The sequence below is a fragment of the Oncorhynchus clarkii genome, chromosome 30 (genome assembly GCF_045791955.1).
Source record: "Oncorhynchus clarkii lewisi isolate Uvic-CL-2024 chromosome 30, UVic_Ocla_1.0, whole genome shotgun sequence".
NCBI classification, from domain to species: Eukaryota; Metazoa; Chordata; class Actinopteri; order Salmoniformes; family Salmonidae; genus Oncorhynchus; species Oncorhynchus clarkii.
This window is the reverse complement of record NC_092176.1, coordinates 17743690-17756146: the sequence shown is the minus strand read 5'-3', so window position 1 is coordinate 17756146 and position 12457 is coordinate 17743690. Positions and strand designations below refer to the sequence as shown.

Below are 12457 nucleotides of genomic sequence, written 5' to 3'. Positions count from 1 at the left end.
ACCAGACCCTTTTACTGCATTATTTTGGGTTTTCTTACCCACATTACAACTGACCAAAATGAATAAGGTATAAGGCCAAAATGAATAAGGCCTTGTCACTTTGTTAGCGAGACTATTCATTTTGTTATATGTGTTGTTTTATATTACTACCAAATGACTTGTGCAATTATTTTGTAAATGCTGGTGTTGAAAATCCAATAAACAAAGTTGCAATTTTTTTATTTTTATGAATACTATATAGGAATAGATTTAAGTTATTCAAGTATAAATCATCAAAGTTACCATAGATTCTCTGTTAATTACCAATATTACTGAAGATTCCGGTAAATTAGGTAAATTACAGGTAGCTTTGCAACCCTAGTCCCACTACTGTATATGCCCAAAACACAGCACACCTTTCCCCCAGTCTCTCCATATTTCCTGAGGATGTCTAATATTTTCTGAGACAGCTCACTTCATTTGTACGTGACATAATTCAACAAACGAACATCTGAATGCTGTTAGCCGCAGTACACATTTTATTTTCTTTATTCTATGATTGAGGCAGCGAGGTACAGTCTGTGCACTGCTAGGCACTCAATCACACTCCAATTCAAAATTGCTAAATGGTGCATTATTTGTGAACCCCGTCAACCCAAAGCCAGTCCATTGTCCTGCTGACTCCAACATCCTTAAGAAAGGGGATGGAAAAACATATTTCTCCAGCTGGTAAATGTACTGTTTCTCTATTGTATTAATTTTAGTAATGAATATCTTTAAGAGAGGCTTTAAAATAGGTACACTAATAATGGCATGTGGATGTTTTACCAGAATGAGTTTGAAGCATGCTTATGATCCAGCTGGGATTTGTGGATAAGGGGGTGGCTTTATGAAATGTGAGGTAAGTCTTTACAAGTCTCTGATGATGTATTAAAACTCTGGGTCATTGCCAGTTTGCACCTTTGTCACTAGGAGCACCATGAAGCAAATCTCAATAGTACATTGCACAAGGATTTAACCAATCTGCTTTAAATCCGTGATTTTCAACTCCAGCTCTAAATGTCACAAACAAGCGTTATACTGTGTTTGCATAACAACAAACCATATAAAAAGACAATACATTTCTTCACGGTTTCAAGGTGTACTTCATCAATTCTAAATAAAAATTGATTTCACAGCAATGGCAGGTAACACAGTCTCCAGGCTACACTTCTGCTTGTGTCGTGAAAGCCTAGCAGGTACAAGTAAAGAACTGGAAACAAGTCAATAAGTCTGTAATGAAAAAGTGACTTCATCACAAAGGAACACAGAGAGTGGCTACACTTAAAGTTTTCTAAAATACTTCCTTCGCTACATATATTCAGACTGCTAAATATTTGGAAGTGCCTTTAACTATACAAAACCAGACATCTGCACATCAACTTGACTCAGTACAAAGTCAACTTTCCATTATGAGTGCCTCCAATCTTCCTGCTATGGATAGGTAGAAGGCACAGGAGGTTGGTGGCACCTTAATTGGGGAAAACGGGATTGTGGTAATGATTGGAGCGGAATCAGTGGAATGACATCAAATACATGGTTTCCATGTGTTTGATGCCATTCCATTCACTCCGTTCCAGACATTATTATGAGCCGTCCTCCCCTCAGCAGCCTCCACTGGTAGAAGGACTATATTACACCTCATCTGGAGGGATAGAGATGACGACTTGATGCTACAGGTAAGGGGATACTTGGTCAGTTGGACATCTGAATGCATTCAACTGAAATGTGTCTTACACATTTTATACCAACCCCTCTGAATCAGAGAGTTGCCGGGGGATGCCTTAATCAATGTCATTGGTGCCCAGGGAGCAGTTGTTGTTGTGGGCTAACTGCCTTGCTCAAGGGCAGAACGACAGATTTTTCCACCTTGCCGGCTCTGGGATTCGAACCAGCAACAATCACTCTTAACTGCAGGGGTACCTGTCGCCCCGATGATACTGATCCTTTGTGTGGACAAGACCACAGTCACTGGACCAAAACCACACTCTGATGCCTACAAATGTGTTTGAGTGTGATAAGACAAAAGTATTCATCCCCCATTGGCGTTTTTCCTATTTAGTTGCATTACAACCTGCAATTCAAATGGATTTTTATTTGGATTTCATGTAATGGACATACACAAAATAGTCCAAATTGGTGAAGTAACATGAAAGAAGTTACTTGTTTCAAAAAATTCTAAAAAAGTCAAATCGGAAAAGTGGTGCATGCATATGTATTCACCTCACCCCATTTGCTATGAAGCCCCTAAATAAGATCTGGTGCAACCAATTACCTTCAGAAGTCACATCATTAGTTAAATAAAGTCCACCTGTGTGCAATCTAAGTGCCACATAATCTGTCACATGATCTCAGTATATATACACCTGTTCGGAAAGGCCCCAGAGTCTGCAACACCTCTAAGCAAGAGGCACCACCAAGCTAGCAGCACCATGAAGACAAGTAGTTCTCCAAACAGGTCAGGGACAAAGTTGTGGAGAAGTACAGATCAGGGTTGGGTTATAAAAAAATATCAAAAACTTTGAACATCCCACGGAGCACCATAAAATCCATTATTAAAAAATGGAAAGAATATGGCACCACAACAAACCTGCCAAGAGAGGGCCGCCCACCAAAACTCACGGACCAGGCAAAGAGGGCATTAATCAGAGAGGCAACAAAGATACCAAAGATAACCCTGAAGATGCAAAGCGCCACAGCGGAGACTGGAGAATCTGTTCATAGGACCACTAAGCCGTACACTCCACAAAGCTGGGCTTTACGGAAGAGTGGCCAGAAAAAAACATTACTTAAAGAAAAAATAAATAAATAATAACACATTTGGTGTTTGCCAAAAGGTATGTGGGAGACTCCCCAAACATATGGAAGAAGGTCCTCTGGTCAGATGAGACTAAAATTGAGCTATTTGGCCATCAAGGAAAATGTCTGGCGCAAACCCAACACCTCTCATCACCCCAAGAACACCATCCCCACAGTGAAGCATGATGGTTGTAGCATCATGCAGTGGGGAGGTTTTTCATCGGCAGGGACTGGGAAACTGGTCAGAATTGAAGGAATGATGGATGGCGCTAAATACAGGAAAATTCTTGAGGGAAACCTGTCTGTCTTCCAGAGATTTGAGACTGGGACGGAGGTTCACCTTCCAGCAGGACAATGACCCTAAACATACTGCAAAATCAACACTCGAGTGGTTTTTTGGGGAAACATTTAAATGTCTAGTCAAAGGCCGGACCTCAATTCAATTCAGAATTTGTGGTATGACTTAAAGATTGCTGTACAACAGCAGAACCCATCCAACTTAAAGGAGCTGGAACAGTTTTGCCTTGAAGATTGGGCAAAATCCCAGTGGCTAGATGTGCCAAGCTTATAGAGACATACCCCAAGAGACTTGCAGCTGTAATTGCTGCAAAAGGTGTCTCTACAAAGTATTGACTTTCGGGGTGAATAGTTATGCAGTCTCTAGTTTTCATTTTTTTGTCTTGTTTCTTGTTTGTTTTACAATAAACACATTTGCATCTTCAAAGTGGTAGGCATGTTGTGTAAATCAAATGATACAACCCCTCAAAAAAATCTATTTTAATTCCACCTTGTAAAGGCAACAAAATAGGAAAAATGCCCAGGGGTGAATACTTTTGCAAGCCACTGTAGTTCCATCAAGTGTGTTTACGTAAGACTCATTATCTCCTACTGGCAAGAGGAAGTGTTACATAATACCACTGGTGCATTAAATCTTTTGGCCCATAGACTGCCTAAGACTTACATGCTGACCACACCGCTCACATTGTGTGTGCGAGCATTGCAATATAAATGAACACATACAGGTTATTCAATCATTGCACCCACACTGCTCGCACGCGTCAACGAGTGTGTGCGTAACCAGGAACTTGGTTCTATTTGTGACGCTTGACACGCTGCAAGTTCTGCCTCTCCCATCTCCTCATTGTTTTTTATGTACAAATCTCTCCAGGATCTTTGATGGTATACTGAGGATAGATGCAGGCCTATAATTCCCAGGGTCAGACTTTATCCCCTTATACAGAGGTATAACTTTAGCTTGTTTCGTCCCACGTGGGTGATTGAAAGATGAACTGAGGTCCACATTCCAGTCCAGTTGGTGGTGGTAATACACCTTATAGTTGATTGCCAACCACCATATAAAGTCCAAAGAAGGAAAAGAAGCCTGAAGGAGGAGAGATTGAGTTTATTATTTGAGTTTATTTTATTTTTACAGGGACAGTGCACATTAATCAACGTTTCAGTAAAAGTGCCGGTTTTAGCCAGCCGGCTAATTTTCAACCGCAGTCCCTGGGCAGGTGGACCTCAGTTCATCTTTCAAATAAACCCTTTTATCTGTGGATTAATTGTCAGAGTAGAGAAACTTCAGGTCAAATAACAACCCAATGATTATATCCCAGGATAAATTTGCTAGCAACAGCAAGCTATTTAGCTAAATTGCAATACTTTTTTAATGCTTTTTGACCTGTCCCCAAATTAATGTAGTTGGTTCAGAGTTCGTTTTGATATTTCAACCTGCGTGTTCTGATCAGGTGTGAGTGGACAAAATCATCAGGCGCACGATGGCGCGAGCGGTCTAGTCAGCATGTTTGTATCAATGGGTGAAGTAGTCATAGCCTGGTTTAGAGGCTTACCATCAATACACTATGGTCTTTTTGGTCAAGAAATTGTAAGGAGCAACAATGACAAAATACCATGTGAACCCTGAAAGGCACAGCTTGAAGAATCTACTGTAAGGCCAAGGATATGTTTGTCAGCAATTTTATTGATTCAATTTACACTACCAAAGGTATGTGGACACCTGCTCTTCGAACATCTCATTCCAAAATCATGGAGATTAATATGGAGTTGGTCGTCTAGAATGGCATTGTATGCTATAGCGTTAAGATTTCCCTTCACTGGAACTAAGAGGCCTAGCCCGAAACCATGAAACAGCCCCAGACCATTATTACTCCTTCACCAAACATTACAGTTGACACTATGCATCAGGGCAGGAAGCGTATTTGTCCGTCAGACTGCCAGATGGTGAAGCATGATCCATCACTCTAGAGAATCTCATTTCCACTGCTCCAGAGTCCAATAGCAGCAAGCTTTACACCACTCCAGCCGATGCTTGCATTGATGCTGCTCAGCCATGGAAACCCATGGAAACCCATTTAATGAAGCTCCCGATGAGCAGTTATTGTGCTTATGTTTCTTCCAGATGCAGTTTGGAACTCTTTAGTGAGTTTTGCAACTCGGTAGTGGGTGTTGCATCCATGGACAGACAATTTTTTACACGCTTCAGCACTTGGTGGCCCCATTCTGTGAGCTTGTGTGGCCTACCACTTTGTGGCTGAGCTGTTGTTGCTCCTAGACCTTTCCACTTCACAATAACAGCACTTACAGTTGACCAGGGAAACTCTAGCGGGGCAGAAATTTGACTGACTTGTTAAGGTGACATCCTATGAAGATGCCACGTTGAAAGTCACTGAGCTCTTCAGTAAGGCCATTCTCCTGCCAATGTTTGTCTATCAAGATTGCATGGCTGTGTGCACGATTTTATACATCTGTTAGCAACGGGTGTGGCTGAAATATCCATATCCACTCATTTGAAGGGGTGTCCACAAACTTTTGTATATATAGCGTATACAAAATGAAACCCAACTATGTCACATTAACCATTGATACTGCTGACAGGAATTTCATCTAATTGTGAGGACTTGTTTGCACACATTTACGTTCATTTATTTGCAATAATGAATTTGTTCACTGTGACAACCATACTCCAATGCTGAGTGAACAATACAAAGACACAGACATTTGTACACAATGTATAAAAAAAAAATGTTATGAATGATAAACTAACAAACACCCATTAATTAATCAAACACTGTTACATGCATTAACAAATTACTTAAACCACGGGAATGTAATTGCTCTCAGATAACATTGTGTTTTTAATTAAAGCCCCCATGCAGTCTTTTGAATTTTATATCATCAATGTATGTCTAATAAATCACTGTGTGTTTATTGAAAATAACTCCAAATATACAGTACCAGTCAAACGTTTGGACATACCTACATACACTATTCAAGGGTTTCTCTTTATTTTTACTATTTTCTACATTGTAGAATAATAGCAAAAACATCAAACTATGAAATAACACATATGGAATCATGTAGTAACCAAAAAAAAGTATTAAACAAATACAAATATATTTGAAATTCCTAAAAAAGTAGCCAGACTTTACCTTAATGACATCTTTGCACACTCTTGGCATTCTCTGAACCAGCTTCACATGGAATGCTTTTACAAACCTCTTGAAGGAGTTCCCACATATGCTGAGCACTTGTTGGCTGCTTTTCCTTCACTCTGCAGTCCAACTCATCCCAAACCATCTCAATTGGGTTGAGGTCAGGTGATTGTGCAGGCCAGGTCATCTGATGCAGCACTCCATCACTCTCCTTCTTGGTTAAATAGCCCTTACACAGCCTGGAGGTGTGTTGGGTCATTGTCCTGTTCAAAAACAAACAATAGTCCCACTAAGTGCAAATCAGAAGGGATGGCATATGGCTGCAGAATGCTGTGTTAGCCATGCTGGTTATGTGTGCCTTGAGTTCTAAATAAATCACTGACAGTGTCACCAACAAAGCACCCCCACACAATCACGCCTCTTCCATGCTTCACCGTGGGAACCACACACGCAGAGATCATCCATTCACCTACTCTGCGTCTCATAAAGACACGGAGGTTGGAACCAAAAATCTAAAATTTGGACTCATCAGACCAAAGAACAGATTTCCACCAGTCTAATGTCCATTGCTTGTGTTTCTTGGCCCAAGCAAGTCTCGTCTTCTTGTTCAGTAGTGGTTTCTTTGCAGCAATTCGACCATGAAGGTCTTATTCACGCAGTCTCCTCTTAACAGTTGATGTTGAGATCTGTCTGTTACTTGAACTCTGTGATGCATTTATTTGGTCTGCGATCTGAGGTGCAATTAACTCTAATGAACTTATCCTCTGCAGCAGAGGTGACTCTGGGTCTTCCTTTCCTCTGGCGTCCCCATGAGAGCCAGTTTCATCATAACCCTTGATGGTTTTTGCGACTGCACTTGAGGAACCTTTCAAAGTTCTTAATTTTTCACATTGACTTAAAGTAATGATGGACTGGCGTTTCTCTTTGCTTATTTTAGCTGTTCTTGTCGTAATATGGACTTGGCCTTTTACGAAATAGGGCTATCTTCTGTATTCCACCCCTACCTTGTCACAACACAACTGATTGGCACAAACGCATTAAGGAAAGTAATTCCACAAATTAACAAGGCACATCTGTTAATTGAAATGCATTGCATGTGACCACATCATGAAGCTGGTTGAGAGAATGCCTTTGACAGCTTTGCACTCTTGGCAAAGGGTGGCTACTTTGAAGAATCTCAAATATATTTTGATTTGTTTAACACTTTTTTTACTACATGATTCCATGTGTTATTTCATAGTTTTGATGTCTTCACTATTATTCTACAATGTAGAAAATAGTAAACAAAGAAAAACCCTGGAATAACTAGGTGTGTCCAAGCTTTTGACTGGTACTGTATGTTCTATCATGTATTTCCCTGAGCCTCCTTTTGCCATTGAAATGCTCAGACTGATCGTGTGGGTGTGTAGATAAACTTTTTTTTTTATCAGTTCTTACACAAAAAGGACATTATAATCATTTCAGAGTGTACTTTCGACATTATAGTGTAGAATACTAAAAATACAAAAAAAAAACTGGAAAAATCACATTAACTACACTGCCCATTTAAAAGGCTCAATAAGGCACTAAATCATCCTCTATGCTGACATTATGCAAACCTGCCATTGACAATTGTGCAGTGCAGCAGGGTGATTGGCACTGGGACTTTGGGATTCATTGAGATATTACATTTACTGGATTTAGTTTGGCTAATCTCTAAAGAAACTACCACTGGCAAAAAATAATTCCGCTGCTCATAATAACTTATTTGTCTGTGAGAAACAAATATTAAATGTATAAAATTCAGACTGATACATTATTGGAATGTCATTTGGAGACATCTCTCCATTCTTTTCTGAATATAATACCTAATATAATGCCAACTCTCTAGAGCCTTAATTTTTTTGAAAAAGAGGCAAACATCCAACACTTGGCTTTGCTTTGTCACAAAGATATCCATCCATTCTTGTTGGTTCTAGAATGGAAGAGATGAGCTTAGCCCTCATGACCTTGACAAGGTAACAGACCTGGCCATCTATGGACAACATAGACGTATTTCTATGAGGAAAGCTGTCCATCAGGAGACGTCTGTAGAACCTTAAGTACAACTTATCTTTGTACTGTTGACCTAGATGTGTACATGGGCCACTGTAGACAAATAGTTGACAAGTCATCAGCTGGTTGTTTGTGGAGTGAGCCACACAGATATCCTGACTGGCAGTGGAATGAGGGGACAGTCAAAGACTTAGGGGAGACAGGACAAATTCCTGTTGATCTTCCTTGTCCTAGTCATCCCGTGTCCCTCTCTCTTCCAATCACTACTGAGGATCTACAGATGGGCATGGTGGTGGGCGGGTAGGAGGTGGTGGCAGGGAGCCTCGTCCTGGTGGAGGGGGTAGAGCGCCGGTTGGGGATGCAGGTGGTGGAGGGGAGGGGGGGCACATAGGAGGAGGGGATATATACAGAGTGGTTGGAGGAAGGGCTCGAGTTGGAGGAGGAGTGTAAGGTGGAGGTGTAATGGTAAAAAAAGGAGGGGGTGTTGAGGGCAGTGTGGAGGTGGAGGATGGTGAAGGGGATGCTGGGGGGCTGTTGGGGGGAGGGGGGAGCATGCCTTGGGGAGGCGGTGGACTAGATCCTCTTGGAGGTGTGTAGATGGGGGCTGAGTGATGGTTGTAGTGGGGGTAGCGAGGAGGAGGATTGAACTTGACCCGGGTGAAGTTCATGCATCGGCCCTGAAACGTAAGACAGAGACAAGATGAGAAAAACGCAATGTACTACTTCTGAATCCACTGGTCTGTTGTAGCGGTGGTGTGCTTCATAGTAAAAGGCATTAAAAAGGTATTAATGATCCAGTCTCCATACATATCTAAAGCCCTGTTTATATCTGCCGCTAACATGAGTCCTTCATCTTGCCCATTTATACTTATAAGATCTGATCAAAATCAGTTCCCAATGTGTCTTTTAACTACACCTGACAAAAATTGTGGGCACATCAGAATGAGGACAAGATCAGGACAAATGACGCATGTTAGAACTAGGTATAAAAGTGGCTTGAGAGACAGAGCTCAGGATTAAAATTAGGAAAGTCAGTCACATTGATGTTCCACAGGCACCAGTAACAAGACACATCACAGGAGGTTGGTAACACCTTAAATTGGGAAGGACGGGCTCGTGGTAATGGCTGGAGCGGAATCAGTAGAATGGTATCAAATACGTCAAGCACGTTTGCTGCTATTCCATTCGCGCCGTTCCAGACATTATTATGAGCTGTCCTCCCCTCAGCAGCCTCCACTGACACACTTTTATTTTATTGCTTTGTCAGGTGAGCTGGTCAGTTGAATTTGCTGTTAAATAAAATAAATCTGGAGGCATAACAACGTGGAATGGACTGATCGCTACACTAGATGTTCCTACATTATGGCAACCAACTTTTTAAGGGCATGTACATTTTCCGTCGTCTACACTTCTGTTTCATATCGCTGGGTTGGGGAGACAAACACACATTCTCTGATTTCCCCTCATGATTCATGTCTGCATAGTGTCAGCGCTAAATCCAAAGAAATATCCTTGCTGCAAAAAAAAATCCTCAAAAGAAGATATGTGATAATATCCCATGCTAAACAATGTCAAAGTCCTAATCCTCAAAGTACCTATGATTTAACATTCATGTATTTATATTCTAAACAATAGCCAGTGGTTTGGAACATTAGGAAACGCCAACATAAAAGTGTCTTTATAGGGTGTTGCGTCACCACAAGCCAGAACAGCTTCAATGCACCTTGGGATAGATTCTACACGTTTCTGGAACGCTATTAGGATGTCTACTGCTGACTACCAGAATTTTGGTATCTTATAAGGATTGTATGTAATTATCACAAGACATCTAGTGTTTAGTTTATTAATTCAAACATTTTAAAAAACAGGCACATACAAAACTTAAAGCCATAAATGCACATAAGTAAAATCATTGAGGATAAAGTCTGGGACTTATTTCCATTGTGGTCTTCTTGAGACAAGATGGCTAGGCAAGATCCAACATTGTTGAACACAGTATGACAGCGAGATGATTATAAAACAAAGCAGAAGAACATATCTTATCATTGCAATTACATCGTATGGTACATTCTAAATGGGCACAGAAGGCATCAAACAGTTTTTTTACTTTATTTTTAAAGCTGCCCACACTGGACAGTTTTTATGGGCAGAGGCAATTCCTCTCCGAGGCTCCAGTATACAAGAAAATATCTTTCCCAGCATTACTCCTGAACCTGTATAAGCACACATTTGCAACACCTGTGCTGTGAGTGAGTGTGCATCCCTAATATGGAGGAAGTAATCAGTTAGACATCTGGGCGCAGAACCATAAATACTCCTGTAAACCAAACCCAGTCCATGGACTCACTTTCAGTACTACCCTGATCAGCTTGTTCTGGGCAATCTGAAGCTTCCCCTTCAGAAGCTTAGATAAGCCCCCAAACCAGGAAGTACTAGCGTAGTCAAAATGGCATTGAATGAGGGCAGTGGCTAACATTCATGGAGTCCTTGTCAAACCACTTGGACTTTTTAGCCAAAAACGCAGTCCTGGCCACCTTAACCTTCCCTAGCACTTTAGTGCCCATGCTCACACCTCCCAGGCTTACATCAAGGATGCGTCCCAGGTAGCCAACAGAGATTTTAGTAGTCAGCACCTCACCCCCTAACTCCACTCTGATTTCAGAGGACCTACACAATTTAGGACTGGACCCAAAAATAACTGCGTCAGTTTTACGTAAGTGCAGTGTATCATCTCTAAGCCATTTGCTAATGTTAGTAAGCTCTGTGCTAAGTATGCTCTCCAACATATTTTTACTTTTATGAGACAACATAAATGTATAGTCATCCGCATAAAGGAAAAGACGGCAAGAACAAGCATCGTTCATATCGTTTATAACAGTAGAGGCCCAAGCACGCTCCCTTGCGGAATGCCAAAACTCATTGGTTTTGTCAGAGACAGTGAACCACTAACCTCTTCCACTTGCTCCCTACCTGACAAATAGGACTTTACCTAGCCTATAGGGATACTGCTTAACCCTAGTGCCTCTAGTTTGGAGATTAGGAGACAGTGGTTAACTGTATCAAAGGCCTTCTGTTGGTCAAGCAGTACCATTCCACACAGATTTCCCTCATCAATCTCTTTCCTGATGAAGTCAGTCAAGTAAAGTAGATGTGAATAAGTGGAGTATGTTTCTCTGAAGGTGGTGGCAGGGAGCCTCGTCCTGGTGGAGGGGGTAGCTTGTTTCGTTCCAACTCGAGCCCTTCCTCCAACCACTCTGTATATATCCCCTCCTCCTATGTGCCCCTCCCCTCCACCACCTGCATCCCCAACCGGCGCTCTACCCCCTCCTCCTGAAAATCATACATTAGACTTGGTTGACATATTCATAAATTTGCTTATGTACAAATCTCTCCAGGATCTTTGATGGTATACCGAGGATAGATACAGGCCTATAATTCCCAGGGTCAGACCTTATACAGAGGTATAGCTTTAGCTTGTTTCGTCCCTGGGAAAGATGCCTTGTTCAACAGAAAGATTAACAATATAGGTAATAATCTCAGCAGAATCTCTAAGAAACCTCACAGGAATATTATCCAGGCATGTGGTTTTTGAGCATTTAAGCTTCGCTAGTGTACTGGCTATTTTAGCTGTTGCTACCTTTACAAAAGAGAACGTTTGGCTCTGCATAATACTTATTGACTTGATTGTTTCCATACAAACCAGAACTGGTGGGCAGCTTGCTTACCAGCTTACTGGCAACAGAAGTTAAAATAAATAAAATACAATTTTCCCCCTGATGTTCAGTTCAATACTGTTTAGTTTGTTTTTGGTAGAACTACTACACCATAGTTCCTTAAAATGATTTCCAAAGCTTTTTAGGGTAATTTTTGCTCTCAATGATTTTAAAAATCAGCAAAGTAACCCCACTTAGTTTCATCCATCCTTCTCTGTGCTTCATTTGTGACGTTTATATAGGAGAAAAATCAGGCTGCTCTTGAGTCTAGAATGTCATGATTAAACCAAGGGCTCGCTCTGCTTTACCCTGACCCGTCTTAGGGGAGCCATCACATTCACCACATCAAGGAATCTTCATTTCGCTTCCCAGGCACTGTCTACCCCTACACTATCCAACACAGGTGACCAGTCAAGTTTACCCACTTGCTCCCTAAACATT

The 12457-nt window shown here is 41.2% G+C and overlaps 1 protein-coding gene across 3 annotated transcripts in view; it reads right to left on the bottom strand.

Annotated features, from left to right (window-relative positions):
* Nucleotides 1–5744: 5744 nt before the first annotated feature.
* Nucleotides 5745–12457, bottom strand: part of LOC139389731 (anthrax toxin receptor 1-like) — a 50765-nt gene continuing 44052 nt past the window's right edge. For all 3 annotated transcript variants that reach the window (XM_071136647.1, XM_071136648.1, XM_071136646.1), the window contains one exon: nucleotides 5745–8980. In XM_071136647.1, coding sequence (XP_070992748.1) covers nucleotides 8567–8980 — 414 coding nt within the window. In that variant the 3' untranslated portion in view covers nucleotides 5745–8566. The remainder of the gene's footprint in view (nucleotides 8981–12457) is intronic.